General features: G+C 40.8%; 2 protein-coding genes across 2 annotated transcripts; one reads left to right on the top strand and one right to left on the bottom strand.

Moving 5' to 3' along the window:
* Positions 1–271: 271 nt before the first annotated feature.
* Positions 272–4,824, bottom strand: lg1h7orf26 (linkage group 1 C7orf26 homolog). The gene is made up of 8 exons (XM_044041281.1): positions 4,764–4,824; positions 3,775–3,975; positions 3,476–3,697; positions 3,195–3,360; positions 2,656–2,933; positions 1,927–2,164; positions 1,405–1,444; positions 272–665 (listed from the first exon to the last, which is right to left on the bottom strand). Exons 2-8 carry the CDS (start codon positions 3,967–3,969, stop codon positions 449–451), a joined length of 1,356 nt encoding a protein of 451 aa, XP_043897216.1. The 5' UTR covers positions 3,970–3,975; positions 4,764–4,824; the 3' UTR covers positions 272–448.
* Positions 4,825–5,882: 1,058 nt separating this feature from the next.
* rgs11 (regulator of G protein signaling 11) lies at positions 5,883–13,861 on the top strand. Its single transcript, XM_044022074.1, has 17 exons — positions 5,883–6,012; positions 6,417–6,513; positions 6,672–6,722; positions 7,667–7,773; positions 7,944–7,995; positions 8,175–8,233; positions 8,303–8,379; positions 8,472–8,553; positions 9,790–9,858; positions 10,208–10,231; positions 10,360–10,421; positions 10,752–10,865; positions 11,112–11,227; positions 11,805–11,892; positions 12,013–12,151; positions 12,851–12,933; positions 13,027–13,861. The coding sequence occupies exons 1-17, from the start codon at positions 5,950–5,952 to the stop codon at positions 13,148–13,150; spliced, it is 1,407 nt and encodes a 468-aa protein (XP_043878009.1). The 5' UTR covers positions 5,883–5,949; the 3' UTR covers positions 13,151–13,861.
* Positions 13,862–15,024: the final 1,163 nt, after the last annotated feature.

The following is a 15,024-nucleotide window of genomic DNA, read 5'->3' as shown; positions in this document are numbered from 1 at the left end:
ACCTTTTGAGTTTTAGTGGCAACTGAAGACTACCATAGGTTCTTCTCTTTGGTTGGAATGGAAGAGAGAGGGGGATTATTCAGCTTCAACATGCAAATTTACCAACTGCTGTTGAATTTTACACATCATACCTTTAATTCTACACCACAGCTGTGTTTTTGTGTCATTTGGTGCTAGAAAATTCAAATTAAGGCCTGAAATGACGAGGGCCTGTTCACAGGCATTGACAACAGCGACCACAAGTGGTTGAATGAAGTACAGCATCTACGAGTGAAGTACAAAAATATTTATTAAACACACATTTTAAGACTAACAATCCTTCTCGAATGCAAATATGTTTAACATTATAATACATAATAATCATTCATACAAAAATTCAAAAATACTGACACCAACACACACACACACACACCTTCACGTCTGCAAACAAAGCCAGGCCCTGTTTCATTTAGTGGCTTGGTCGGAAGGGAAAGGGCATCCCTGTCATGAAAGGCTGACCAGGATACTGAGGGTGTGGGGCAGCGTGTGTGGCGAGCGGGGTGTGTGCAGGGTGCGCGGGGTGTGCGGCGATGGGGGAATGAGCTGCATGTGGGCTGAAGGCCAGCGGAGGAGTGTGGATGTTGTTGTAGTACATCACTGGACCTGACAGCACCAACTGGAGCAAACTGGACATACAGAAAAACAAGAGAAGAAAGAGAAAGGTATGAATGTCATGATAGGACAAGAAATGTATAAAGTACATGGCGCACAATAGATTCCTATATAACACATTCATATATGCAGTTGCAGGTGTCTTAGCTGATTGGTCCTGCAGTGGAGTTCCCTTGAACCATTCACAGTCACACTGTTTGTGCTCGTTTTTAAATAAACCTTTCAAATGGTGTGTTGTAGTGCGTTGCTTCAATCTTAAAAGATTGAAAAAGGGAGTCTCCACATTCAGGAGTCTCCACATTCAGGCTCAGGTATTCCCCTCGGTCGTAACAGGGCAGAACAGTTCTGACTAACATGGGATTTCATGTCAACGTTGACTTCTATGTGTTAATATAATAAACGGTTTGCACTGAGTGTGTACATATGCAATGCGGTCTTTGCATTCATTTAAAAAACAAAAAAAACCAGTATGACTATGTGTGAAAATGCAACTCAAAGTGACACAGTCTGATGGTTGTGTGTGTTGTGACTCCATCTAATTCTAAAACAGGTTGAGAATATCCCTATTTTTTTTTTATTTCCTTACCTCTGCATCTGATATCAACTTTAACCACCTTACTCCTTATTCTTAGTTTACTGAGCTTGGAAACATTTTATTTATATTTTGTTTTATTCAGCTGTGACATTATGAGACACGATACAAGTTCTCAGTGGATGTTAATGTAGTCTTAAAAAACTCCAAAAAGCACTTACTTGTTATGGGGGAGGCGGGAACAAATGGCTCTCAGATCCTCTGTAGAGACAATACGACACATAGAAATCAGTCATCAAACATCACAGCAGGAAAAAAACTATCCCATCAATAAGTCTTATTTAACCATATGTTGAAGCTTAAACCTCTGTATCTCTTTAAATGTTGCTCTGTTCACTGGTCCATTATTTCCCAATTACATTAAAAGCTTCAGCTAAAGTTAAATTAAATACATAAACTCAAATTCTCACTTCAGCCTTTTCAAAGTACAATTCTTGTTCTTTGAAGGAACGTAAATAAGCTGGATACAAATATACTGTCTAGTCCCTTGGGCAAATAACAAAAGTAAAAAGTCCTTCCATAACTCCCTCAAGCCTTTTTCATACTTGCGTGAGGCACCAAGCCAGGACATCGGCCACTTTATAGCCTATAAAACCAAGCCTTCAGTCTATGCGTCTTCTTTATTTCCCTAATCACCTCCTCTGTACCAGTTTCACCCTTCCACGCCTCATATACACACTTACCTCTTGAGCAGAGTAGCGCTCTATTGGCCATGGCGACCTGGAGGGCCTGTGCCAGCCGGTCCAGGGTCAGCTGAGACAATGTGTGCATGTCTTCAGATGAGGTATGCGTATGTTTGTCAGCCTGGTCCAACAATCTGGAAAGGTCAGAGGTCAGCGCAGCCAAGGACTCCAGCTGGAGCAATGCCAGGCGGCCGAAAAGCCCCTTCTCATTGAGTATATTTGGCAACAACATGAAGACCTACATGAAGCAGGAGAGGGAAACTGGTTTGTATTATTGTGTCTCACCGAGTGAAACGTACAGAGTGGTTCAAAAGTAATTTTGACTGTCAGGGTCTTTGCCATTGTAGTGAGAGGAAATTGTATTGAAGGAAAAAGCACCAGCAGCTAGCACTGATGCTAAAACAGGCGATGGAACACTGCAAGAAGTTTACCAGAAAGGGCTAAAGGCTCAAATTTCAGATATAGTCATTGAGTTTATGGAGCTTGATATCAGCTTTTTTCTGTGGTGGAGGACCTAGGATTTTACAATATAGTTCACAAAATAGCTCACTAATGAACTGCATTAAACTCTCAAGTCACTACCACTTTTCAGATGTGCCCATGCCTGCCCTGCATGATGTGATCACCACACACATTCACAGAATCTGTGAGGGCCTGTGATGTTAATTCAAGGGCTCAGAAGAGAAACAGGTGCTTGTCTGTATTTGGTTGAATGACATCCCTACAAACCTGTAAAACACTTAAATGAAGTGCAGAGAAAAGAAGACCAGCGTCTTGGTGATTTTCAGTGCTGCCGCTGCTCAGCGCCACCTTCTTGTCTCTCCTGAAAGCCAGTGGTGCTTTAACACACCAACGCACCAACCCTCCTAAAGGTGTGACATCGAGTGAGCTGATTGGCTGACTGCCAGAGAGGGGGGAGTTTAGGAAGGTGATGAGGACCAGACGAGGGTCATCTTGGATCCACGACGCAATCATCTGGAGGAGTTCTATTGGAGGGGTGAGCTCCTCTACACACACACCCAGACACAAAAGAATATTAAAATGACAAAAGGGATTAAAAAAATGAAATAATGATGAAATAATTTAGCTTTTAAAGAAGAAAATGATGACAATGCATAGATTCTGCCGATATTTCTGATTAAAACACCATTTTGGTCGCTGTTTAATGATATGTATTCAAATAGTGCTGGTTTAGCTCATAGGAAGCTACTCCTTACGATACAAGTATCGGATTGGGAGGCGGTATTGTCAAATACTATCTGCAATACCTGATGTGAGGTCATAGAGAGTGGTGACAGCAGTGATGAATTGGCAGCAGAAGCGTGGACTGGTGCTGTGGATATTCTGAAGGGTGGGGACTGAGCCTGGCACCATACTGCAGTAGTCATCCACCAGCACCTGTGCCAGACGCACACAGAAGACTCGGTGCGTTCTCTGCAGGACACAAACACAACCACAGGCTTATATTTAGTACATCCACATTTAGTACAGACTTTCTCACATTTCTCACATCAAACAATTAAGTAGGTATACTTGTGTAAATCCTCACCTGTAGCCAGGTGGCAGTGCATTCCAAGATAGGAATCCGGCCCACAGCGACTGCCATAGAGACCAACTTGCCTAACAGAGCCATGCGGCTTTCATCTGCTTGGTTGCCTTGGAGACTGAAGAGGGCGGAGAACATCAGCTGACGGACAGTGTCACGACTCTGCTCCTGGAAACAGCTGCACATGATCTCCAACAGCTGCAGCTCCTGGAGAGCACTCATCCTCTGAAAGAAATAAACAAAGATTAATGGCTGCTTGTGTTTGTATTTGTATGGGATTGTGCACACCAATCATGTTTTACCCTGCCAGGTGTGTTTCTGTCCTTGGGTGCATGCAGAATAAACTCCTCTATCAGCTCCAGGGTCTTGGAGTCAACCTGAGGCGGCTGTCTCCCAGACTGCACCATGTTACAGATGTAGATGTCCAGATGGTACAGCAGCTCCTTGGCTGCACTCAGCACATCCCGAGGCAGCAGTGACTGACGAATGTCACCCATTAGCACCTGACAATCAAAGAAAAATTCTGTCACAATGTCACAGACTCAACTTTGATAGCCTTCAATTGAAAACATCTACTTTTAACGCCAACGTGTTAACTGTGTCAATGCTATTTCCTGCTTCAGTTTTCAGTCAATTTCAATTCATACAAAAAACGTTTGGCTGGTTAATGACATTCTTGCAAGAATTTAGATTTTTAGACTTCTGAAATATTGTTTCAAAACTAGAGGGCTGAACAGTACCAACTAGGGCATGCACATGTTTTTAAAGATTGAGGTTTGAGTAACAAATGTGGTATTAAAATTATTTACAGACATACAGACAAGTTTACATTACGTATATATACTGTATGTATAAATATATATAGTGTGTGTTTGTGTATATATACATACATACACGTATATGTATGATATATATCAGATATTTAAGATTTTTTTAAATTCTATATTACGCCACTGGAACTTACGTGCCCTGTCTTTTAACTGTGCATTTCGTATTCTCTGTGTTTTTATTGAAGTTCCTTCTTGATATGAAAAGGTAAAGGTTAAACGTTAAAATAAAGTGTTTCGAAAGACACAGTACAATGTTGTAATATTGTACATTGCCACATTTAAGTGGATGTTAACTATAGTTGCTGCTGCTGCTACAGCTAGTGTTAGCAAGGTTAGCTTAAACAAAGGCTTTCGTATATTCCGCCACAGATCCCGCTTCTCTTCACTGTCACATAATACTTTTTAAAAAACAAACACTTGCATTTAGTCGAGCTCTAATTTTAAAAACATGACATACTTACTAGATTATCTAACGGTGAGACTGATGAACGATCCCAAGAGCGTCAGCGGAACGACTTCCTGTCTACGAATGCCAGCGTGGGACAAAAATCAAGCAGTTGACTTTTCATTGAGGCGGCGCATGTGCTGGTTAAAAATGTCAACAAAGACGGTCACTAAGAGCGCATGCGTCACTACGGAAGAGAAGTAAGGCATTATGTAAAAAATAATAACAATTTGGTAACAAAATAAAATTCTATGTAAGGAAAATTAATCAATTTTTTCTGTTGACTGTTATCTGTTAAGCTATAATGATGACATACCCACAAACAACTAACACTGACAAAGTGCAGAAGATGATTATGGCCATATTAACAAAAAAAAAAACACACAAAAAATAAAAAATAAATTAACACAATTTTAAAAAATAAAACAGCCTGATTTAAGAGATTAAAGTCAGAAATCTGAGAGAAAAGTTCAACTTCTGAGAGAAATAATATAATACTTAAATACATACAATAAATACATCGAAAACCAGAATTATGAGATCAAATTGACATTTTTTCAGAATTCTGAACGTAAATTAACTTTTTTCTTAAATCAGGATTCTGAGATTAAATTCAGAATTGTGACCTTTTTCTCAGAATTCTGATTTTTTTTCTCAGAATTCTGATTTTTTTTCTCAGAATTCTGGCTCTGGAATCTGGCCAACACGTCGCTTTGTTGTTTGTGTTGTTTTTTTATTACTTATTTGTTTTTACCAGTAAAATGACTTAATATTATTACTAGATCTATTTAATACATAATAAATAAATACTATTATATGTTGTAAGTCAGCTTGTTAGAACTCATACAACAGTTCTGTCAAAAATATATAAATGAATTTGCCTCACACAGAATAAAATCACATGTGTTTGCTCATGTGCTTCTATATCACGCGGATAGACAACCGCAGTCTTTTTTTTTTACATGTAATAAATAATAGATTCACTGCTGTTCAGTCATTTCAGACACAATTCATGATGAAGTGACTGGCACACTGTAATCCTGTCTAATCTACACGGGGGCGCGCCTCCGTCACTGGACCTCTTGATGGAATTAAAAAACAGGAAACAGCGGTGCACTCTGCGATGCGCGCTCCCGACAGCACTTCTGTCTTGCACTTTACCACCGTCCCGTCGACGTGAGCTCAAAGTAAGAGCGTGCAAGATGACCATCAACACCATGGATAAAGGAGGCTGGCACCGACAGCAAATGTCATGCTTTAGAAAAGTAAGTCAACAAAGCTTTTTATTTATTATTTTTATTTATTATTATTATTTATTTCGGGTGAAATATTAATAGTGGTGTTGTGTATTAAACTGAACGCACAGGCTTAATCCTGCGTGAAACCGAATGACACAAGAACTGTTATAGTGAGTATCTGAATGAAAACAAGTGAATTATTGCAATGTTTTGTGTTATTTTGTACATATTGTGTGTGTGTTGTTAAATGATTGTTAACTTGAAAGGGTCTACAATCTGCTGAGGTCTTATAATTACAGTTAAATTAAATACATCAGTTTATGGATAAGAAATGATTGTATTGAAGATTGTAAACAAAGATTCCACACATAAAGAAGCACATAAGAAAATCTCTGTGTGTGTCTGTGTGTGTGTGTGTGTTCCCTTTACAGATGGAGAAACTGATAGTGGCCATGCAGGACCCTGACATGGGCATCAAGATGAGAAACCAGAGGCTCCTTATTACTGTCATTCCACACGCCATGACAGGTAGTGTGTGTGTGTGTGTGTGTGTGTGTGTGTGTGCGTGTACACTGGAGCCAATGTTTGCCTCAGCAGTCATGCATAATGCAAGAGTGAATTTGGGAGAAACCCGTGCTCTGCAGATTGGAGGGAGAAACTTTCTCTCTCTGTTACTTTGTCTGCAGGCCGTGATGTCATTGACTGGCTGATCCAGAAATACAGAATGTGTGAGGAGGGTAAGTGGCTGCTTTTATACCCACTGTGCATTGTATGTGTGTGTGTGTGATGAAGGATTGTGTATGGATCTGCAGTGATTCTCCGTTTCGGAGTGAACGGCTTGTTGTGTGTTGTTGCCACAATGTGTTGCCAGGATATGGTGTTTTCTCTTGAGCTGACGTGACGGAGATGTGTGTGACCGTCCGCTGTTTCCAGTAAACAGGAGTGCGGCGAACCCCAGAGGATCCCAGTTTGATTAACTCACCCTGATGATCTGGGTTTGATTAAGGTCCCTGTGGAGGGTTCCACCTCAGGAGAAAGAAGGCAGGGGAAGAGTCAGTCAGCAGATGATTAAAATGCAGTTCTTTTCAGTAGCTGTCAGTCAAAAAAAGTAGGACCCATGAACAACTCAGCTTCTTCTTTTTTTAATCACTGGAGCAAAGCAAATTTATCATTCCTGACAGTTTGTTAAAGGGTGAAAGAAAACATGTATGAATAATTAGACTTATTTATTAATCTTCTAATGCTTATCCCCCACATGGTGCCAATCCCAGCTGACATAGGAGGTAATGTGGGATTCACCCTGAACAGGTCACTAGTCCACATAGAGACAAACAACCATCCACTCACACGGTCAATTTAGAGTGTCCAATTTGCCTAATCCCCAAATCTTTTTGGACTGTCGAAGGAAACCAGAGAACCCGGAGGAAACCCACACATACAAACACGGACAACATGCAAACTTCATGCTCCCATGTTCAAGTCATGCAAGTCCAGTCGCCTCCAGCCAACTACTGAAAAAGACCATGACCTGGATTACTGAGAACCTCCGCTGACATGTTAACCACTACGCCAACTTGAGAACTATTTATAGATACCTGAAAAAGATGTTCGGTTGCCCTGGTGATCTCCTGGAGAAATGAAAACAGTCCACTCATTAGTTTGTGTACCTCTTGTTCTTCAGAGGCTCTGCACCTCGGTGGGATGCTGGTGAGATATGGGTACATTTACCCTCTAAAGGAACCAAGATCTCTCGTGTTACGTGCCGACGAGACGCCGTACCGCTTTCAGGTCAGATCATCATCCCACATGAACACGTTCCTTCTATTCCTATTGGCTCCCGCCATCTTTATTTGGCTCAAGGGTCGCCCCTATACTCTTTCATCTCACTCTTTTCATGACACTCACTTCAGCCTCAGCCTTTATAAGACATTTTATAAAATGTCACTTGTTTTTCTCAGACGCCATACTTCTGGACCAGCACCCGGTGGCCTGCATCAGAAATAGATTATGGTAAGAAAAAAGTCAATCAAAGGCATAAGAGAGGGCCTGTAAGGAAAACATCTGGTCAAGAAAATGTGACAAACCACAGAACATTTAAAGCAAGAAACTTTCACTTGACAGTTCTTGTAAGAGTCTGGTTTTTAACAATTCAATTTATTTCTATCTTTGTTGCTTTTTATTCTTGTCAGCAATCTACTTGGCCAAAAAGAACATTAGAAAACAAGGAGAACTGATGGAATATGAAAAGGTGAGGGAAGTGTGTGTGTGTTAAGTTTGCAGTAACAGGCCATTGTCATCATCCTTTGTCTTTTTTTAGGAGAGGTACAGTCTGTTGCACAAGAGGATCAACCACACCTGGGACTTTGTGGTGATGCAGGCGAGAGAACAACTCAGGTCTGTTTAGACCCCCCAACACACACCCCTCAGAAACTCACCCCCCCACCCTCTAGTCACACTCACTCACTGGCAGTGTGATTTATGTTCAGAGCATCCAAACAGAGGAGAAAGGCCGACCGCATTGTTCTAGAATGTCAGGAGCAGGCTTACTGGCTCATCAACAGACCGCAGGTGCGTTCACCTTCACTCTATCTACTAGTCCTCTACTCTGTAGTCTACATTATTCTTCACAATTCTACAGTATTCTACAGTACTTTATACAGTATATTACATTACATTATACCTCATTGTAATGTACTATTTCATTAAATACTACATTAAGCTTCACCATTTTACTTTACTCTACTCTACTGTACAATTCTATGCTATGCTTTGCTATATGATACTGCACTGTACTATACTATGCGATACTATACTATACTGTACTATTATATGCTATGCTATACTATACTATACTATGCTATGCTATGCTTTACTATGCTATGCTATACTATACTATACTATAGTATACTGTACTGTACTATACTATTCTATGCTATACTGTACTATTATATGCTATGCTATGCTATAATATACTATGCTATGCTATACTATACTATACTATACTATACTATACTATGCTATGCTATACTATACTATACTATACTATAGTATACTGTACTGTATTGTACTATACTATACGATTCTATGCTATACTGTACTGTACTATTATATGCTATGCTATGCTATGCTATGCTATGCTATACTACACTATACTATACTATACTATACTATACCACACTATCCTATCAGTTAAATAACACAAAATAATAGAAAAGTGTGTGAAAAGTGTAAATATTGGAGTATATGAAACAGTCAGAGGTTCCTCTAATCTTCACCCACACTCCCGTCTGGTGCCTGCATAAAATATTTAATCCATCTGGTAAAAGCTTCAGCTGAACAGCAGAGAGAGAGAAATGGAGAGAGAGAGAGAGAGGAAGAGAGAGAGAGGGAGAGAGAGAGAGAGATGATACTCAGAGAAATAAAATCATCACTTCCTGTCATTAATTATGTGTTGCGTTAATGACATTGCAGTTCATCTGATTCTTGCATTCAGAAAACAGACAAAAGGACTGCATGTGTTGTAGAGGGACAATGAGAGAGCGAGAACGAGAGAAGAGGGTGAAGCAGAGGCCATCTTGTCTTGTCCTTATGAATTAGGGACAAAAGCATGGAGAAAGAGAAAGAAACCAGGGAATAAAAGTCAGAGCTACTGGAGTGGAAAGCTCAGGGAAGGATAAAAGCATGCTCTCTCGCTCACATACACACACACACACACACACACACACACACATGCACAGTGAACACATACACTCTGAAAAACATATATTTATTACAGTGCCTATTTTATGTATACTATCTTTCCAGCCTGGAGCACATAATATACTGGACGTGGGTCTAGAACGACCAAATAACTTCAGCTCTCGTGTTACACTGGTCAGTGACATCATCACAAACCTTCACTTCCTGTTTTATATTACCCTCTGAAGTATTTCATTTGATAAAACATCACACTTTGTCTTTGCTTCTTGTTTCTGTTGCCTCTTACTGCTGCAATGGTTTCAAAGTAAGTGATAAAGGGAGCTGCACTATACTGTTGACAGTTACAGCGGATTCGTATTTACAGACACACGTGTACATTGAGGGCCCTGTCATGACTTTCTGAACACCTAGTGACAGGGTGAATCTGTGTTCTACGATGAACATTCATGTGACTGTAAAGTATTAATGTGCAAAGCAGTCAGGGTGTGACCTAATGTGATCACACTTCTCTTTACAGAACTAGAACAGTGACTACTACAAAAGCGAGGTAAACATCATGCAGAATTCATGTGCCATCACTTTAAGTGAGTGTGTGTTATTATAGCTCACTCTGTGTATGTGTATGTGTGTGTGTGTGTGTGTGTGTGTGCGCTTGCTCTCCGTCTTTGTTTACAGATTGAAGCCTGTAGAAGGGCCCTAGGAAGAAATCGTGTCAAGTCATCCATCTGCCTGGAGGGGTTCGTGTTGGTTTTATGATAAGTGATGCACTTATACAGACTCACATTCACATCTGCAGATACCTATAAGGTCTAATGGACCGCCTGAACTGAACCTTACTTCTGTAGGACACACAATCACACACACACACACACACACACACACACACACACACACACGCAGGGCTTAGTTCACTCACTGTAAAAGCCACTAATGGATTCTTCCCAAGGCAAGCTGGAATTAGTGGCCATTACCTCTTATGATCTGCAACTCTAATACAATAATGTTGTGTGTGTGTGTGTGTGCGTCTGTGTGTGTGTGTGTGTGTGTGTGTGTGTGTATATGTGCAGTTTTGTGAAATTCAGTGAGCAGTACCAGAACCATGATCCCATTATGCAAGGGTGTCTTCCCAGTAACCCCTGGATCTCCGATGACTCTGCACACTGGACAATGAACGCAGAAATGTAAGAAAGCACCAGCACACTCACATGTCATGACACACACATTACAATAGCCGCAAACTGCAGTAAACGTGAATGAAACTGAATCTACTTTTTTTCCTCGTTTGAGTTTTTTAGCACCCTTGCTGTGGCTTCTTCTTATAATCTATATGATTATCCTCCATTCCATTTCTGACAACCTTTAACGCCGGCGTTAGTGTCACCAGTGCTATTTTTGTTGCGCTTGTGTGTGTGTTTCTGCGTGAGCAGGGTGCCGACCCCGACGCGTCTGCGAGTGGAGCGCTGGAGCTTCAGCTTCAGGGAGCTTCTGAATGACGTGATGGGGAGAAGGGAGTTCATGACCTACCTGGAGAAAGAGTTCAGTGGTGAGGGAGAGTGCACGTGTTCTTAAAATATCTGAGGGTTAGCTTTCGATGATCTGACCCAGCCTTACCTGGTGTAAGAACAAAGGATTGCTATTTTGGGATCATAAACAAACCTTGAACCCCACGTTTATGCCACGAAGGTAAATTTGAACAAAGAATTTCAAACACCTAAGTCACAATATATTATATTTGCAGAGGCAGCAGGGGATTATCTCTTGTGTGCTGTGGGCAGCAGACAATATTACTTAGATGTTGACACAGCTTCTATCAGGTGAACCTTTTGTTAAGTGGCTAAAATCTGTTGGTCCCAGGTGTCCAGGTCCAAAAACGGCTTCACAGAAACCACACTTTAATGACAGGAACTATCCCTTTAACTGTTAATTGATTTCCCCTCATGACATTTTCCAGTCCCACGAGTGAGCGATGGAAGGACTGCGTCATTGGAAAAGTAATATAGTTATTGTGTGGATGGAAAGAATAGACTGAGAGGTATACAGTAGAGGACAATAAAGGACAAATGGCACCCTTGCTTTACTGTCTCATCACTCTGTTTGTCCTGGTGTCTCTCTGTTCTCAGCGGAGAACCTGTGTTTCTGGCAGGCCTGTGAGAATATCAGACATGGAGAAAGTTCCAGGATCGTGGAGAAAGTGGAAGAGGTCTACAAGTGAGTGTACAAGCGCACAATCATGGAGAAATACACACTCACCTGCACATTTACCACGGGGTTCATGACCAGCCTTTATCCTCCTGTGTGTGTGTGTGTGTGTGTGTGTGTGTGATTCAGAGCTTTCCTGGCTCCCGGAGCCGCGCGCTGGGTCAACATTGACAGCAAGACGATGGCTCATACTCTGGAGGGACTCAAACATCCACATCGCTTTGTTATGGATGCCGCACAAATGCACATCTACTTCCTCATGAAAAAGGTCTGTTCTCTGGACCGTTCGCGACAAATCACATACACTTCACAGCAGGGTTATTTCACCTGTAACCATGCATGCATCATCTCTACACTCCACCCTGAAGACGTTCTTATCACGATAACCTCCAAAGGTTCAGGTCAAACCATACAATTTAAACTGAGCCTGTGTAAAACACTTATATGATTTTATGAAGTGCCATTCATACAAAAAAATGTACTGTATGAATTGGAATTATGGCACTAAACCGCTCATTCACAGTGGTTTTTGTCCTTTAAGAAAGTCCAAACTTAACATGCGCCCAGTCTTCAGCCCCAAACACTTTCATTTGTCTTAAAGGTTTTTTGGGCAAATTCACCCTAAAGGACTCAACAGGAAGTAACTAAAGCTGTATATGTTGCACAATTGGTTCTTGGGGAATTACATTATACTGTATTTGCAATGCTCAGATATCGAATGCATTATGTAGGAACGGAGGAAATACAGATTATACAAAAAAGGCTCACTTAATAAAATCTATGACTGTTTAAGTTTAAAATATCTTAAAAAGCCGGAAGGTTAAGTTCGTGAACTGCTCTCAGATTCACTGAAGTGACACAACTGTACTTAAAAAAAACCAAAAACAAATCTATCCTTTTATAGGTTGGTGTTAGGCATCGTCTTAAGTACAAACGCGTGCGTGTGTGTGTGTGTGTGTGTGTTTAGGACTCCTACCCGCGGTATCTTAAGTCTGACCTGTACAAGAACATGCTGGCCAGAGCTATTGTCCCGCAGGAGACCAAAAAAAGGTGACACTACATCTACATTACCACCTTATTCTCCCCCCACTTTGAAACACTCTACCGTCGTGTTGATTTCTTACTTCTCTCCTTCCCTCTCAGTGTCTTCCCCTTCATGAGACGCCAGCGCCATTCAAGCCCCTCCCCTGCGCAGGCGTTCACTCAGGTGTTGGAAGAAGATGGCCGCGCGCAAGCAGGTACCAACGCAGCTGGCTCCCACGTGTGACACCAGGCACAAAAGAACATATCAGACTCCATCGCCGCCAATCTCTCATTGCCTCAAAAAACTCTTCCTAATGTTTCATCTCCAAACGAGTCACAGTCATAGCTAGAAGTTCAAGTTCAAGAAGCTCCCAGCCTCCTCTTAGAGCATGTAAGTGACGTCTTTTTCCCCATGAGCAATAAACAGCATAAAGAGTGAGCTGTATACTCACCCTGCATCGACATCCCATCTCAGTCAGAACATCTGAACAACCAAACCGTATGATCTCCTGTCTCTTACAACCAGCTTCAGTTACTATTGATGTGTCATTTTACATACAAGGTTTTACTAGTTTTCTTCATTCCACGCTGCAGCGTCATGTAAGCATGTTTTCACCCGCATTCACCAACAGCATTCACTCTCAGGTTAAACCATGTGTGTGTCATGTGTGTGTGTAGTCTGTGTTGTTGATTTTGCTCCCGTCTGCCGTTTCCTTTACTGCACAGTCTCTCTAGTGGCTGCATGTAGTCCAAGTAACACAGTAACCTGTGGTTGACAATCTTTTCAGCTTGTGATCACTACGACTGACTGCCGGTGTCATCCTCCTCCCCTGAAGTGTAACGTTTAAAAAAGGGTTTATTGGCAGAAATTGAATATTATAATAATATATATTAAATATGTTTGTACAAGTGTTACAAGTACAATAAAAATCATAAACCCAAACCTGAAAAACCAGCCGGAGTGTGCGTTTTGCTTTTTGAAGCACAACTTTCTTTCTGGTATGTGAAGGCCACTGTAGTCGGACGTCCCTAATCCTAAACACACCTAAACAGTGAGAACATACGTGTCGAGATCAACAAAAAGTTAAACTTTTGAGTTTTATTTCTCATATTTAGACTGTAAGACGAGACAAGAAGGAGCTACAACAGGGTGAAAATATCAAATATTTCAAAATAACAACACAAACCACTCAGTGCAGAAGACGTGCATGTTTTTTTAAATGATCACAAACTCTTTCAGGATTAATCTGGTAAAAAACTTGGGATGTTTTGGCTGCAAAGAGATGACTTCCAAGACAATAATCAGTAATACAATATGATAAACATGTAAAGTTTCATTTAAAGCCTAATGTTGTGCCTGTGTAAGGCCTGGTGTGTGAGTCACTTTGAAATCCTCCACCACAAAGTTTTTGATGAAAAATAAATATCTAATCCCATCTCTTAAAAACAAGACTTAAAATTCTTAATGCTCACATGCCAGGCACACTGAAAAAAAAAACACTATTAAATTTCTTTTAAATTGATCTGCAGCCCTGATCCATGTCAGCTTTGCAGGACTGTTATATTAGCGATGGGGTGAAGCTATATACGAGTACACGCGCGCACAAAGACGTGCATTTCAGCACAAGCACTTTCAACATTTCCCCCGATTACAATAATCTGCTTTACACAATTTCACAATCCACTCCAAGCGCATGAGAGTGTTAGTGTGAGTGTGTGTGTGTGTGTCTGTCCATATTTATAGCACTGAAAACATAAATCACAAAACCGCCCTCTTTATACAAAACATTTATTTTTGGTTGTCTCACTTTTTAAAAGAGTACAGTTTCAAACGTAAACAAACGTGTTTACGGGTTCTCCATCCTAATTGTGCATGCAGTGAGAGCTGGAGTGTGTCACAGCAATAAAACGCCTCTTCACACTTAAATAACAAATAGAATAACTTATTCACTGTCACAAATTAGATAAACAAAACAGTGTTTCAACAACGAAAGGAAGGCTGTGTGTGGAAAAATAAAATATCAATAGGAAAAAAATCACTGACAAAACACAAACTTAAAATAGAATACACACACACACACACTCGCAGGAGGCACTGGACACAATAATCTCAATGTA

Source organism: Solea senegalensis, linkage group LG1, assembly GCF_019176455.1.
Source record: "Solea senegalensis isolate Sse05_10M linkage group LG1, IFAPA_SoseM_1, whole genome shotgun sequence".
NCBI lineage: Eukaryota > Metazoa > Chordata > Actinopteri > Pleuronectiformes > Soleidae > Solea > Solea senegalensis.
This window is presented reverse-complemented; position numbering and strand designations above follow the sequence as displayed.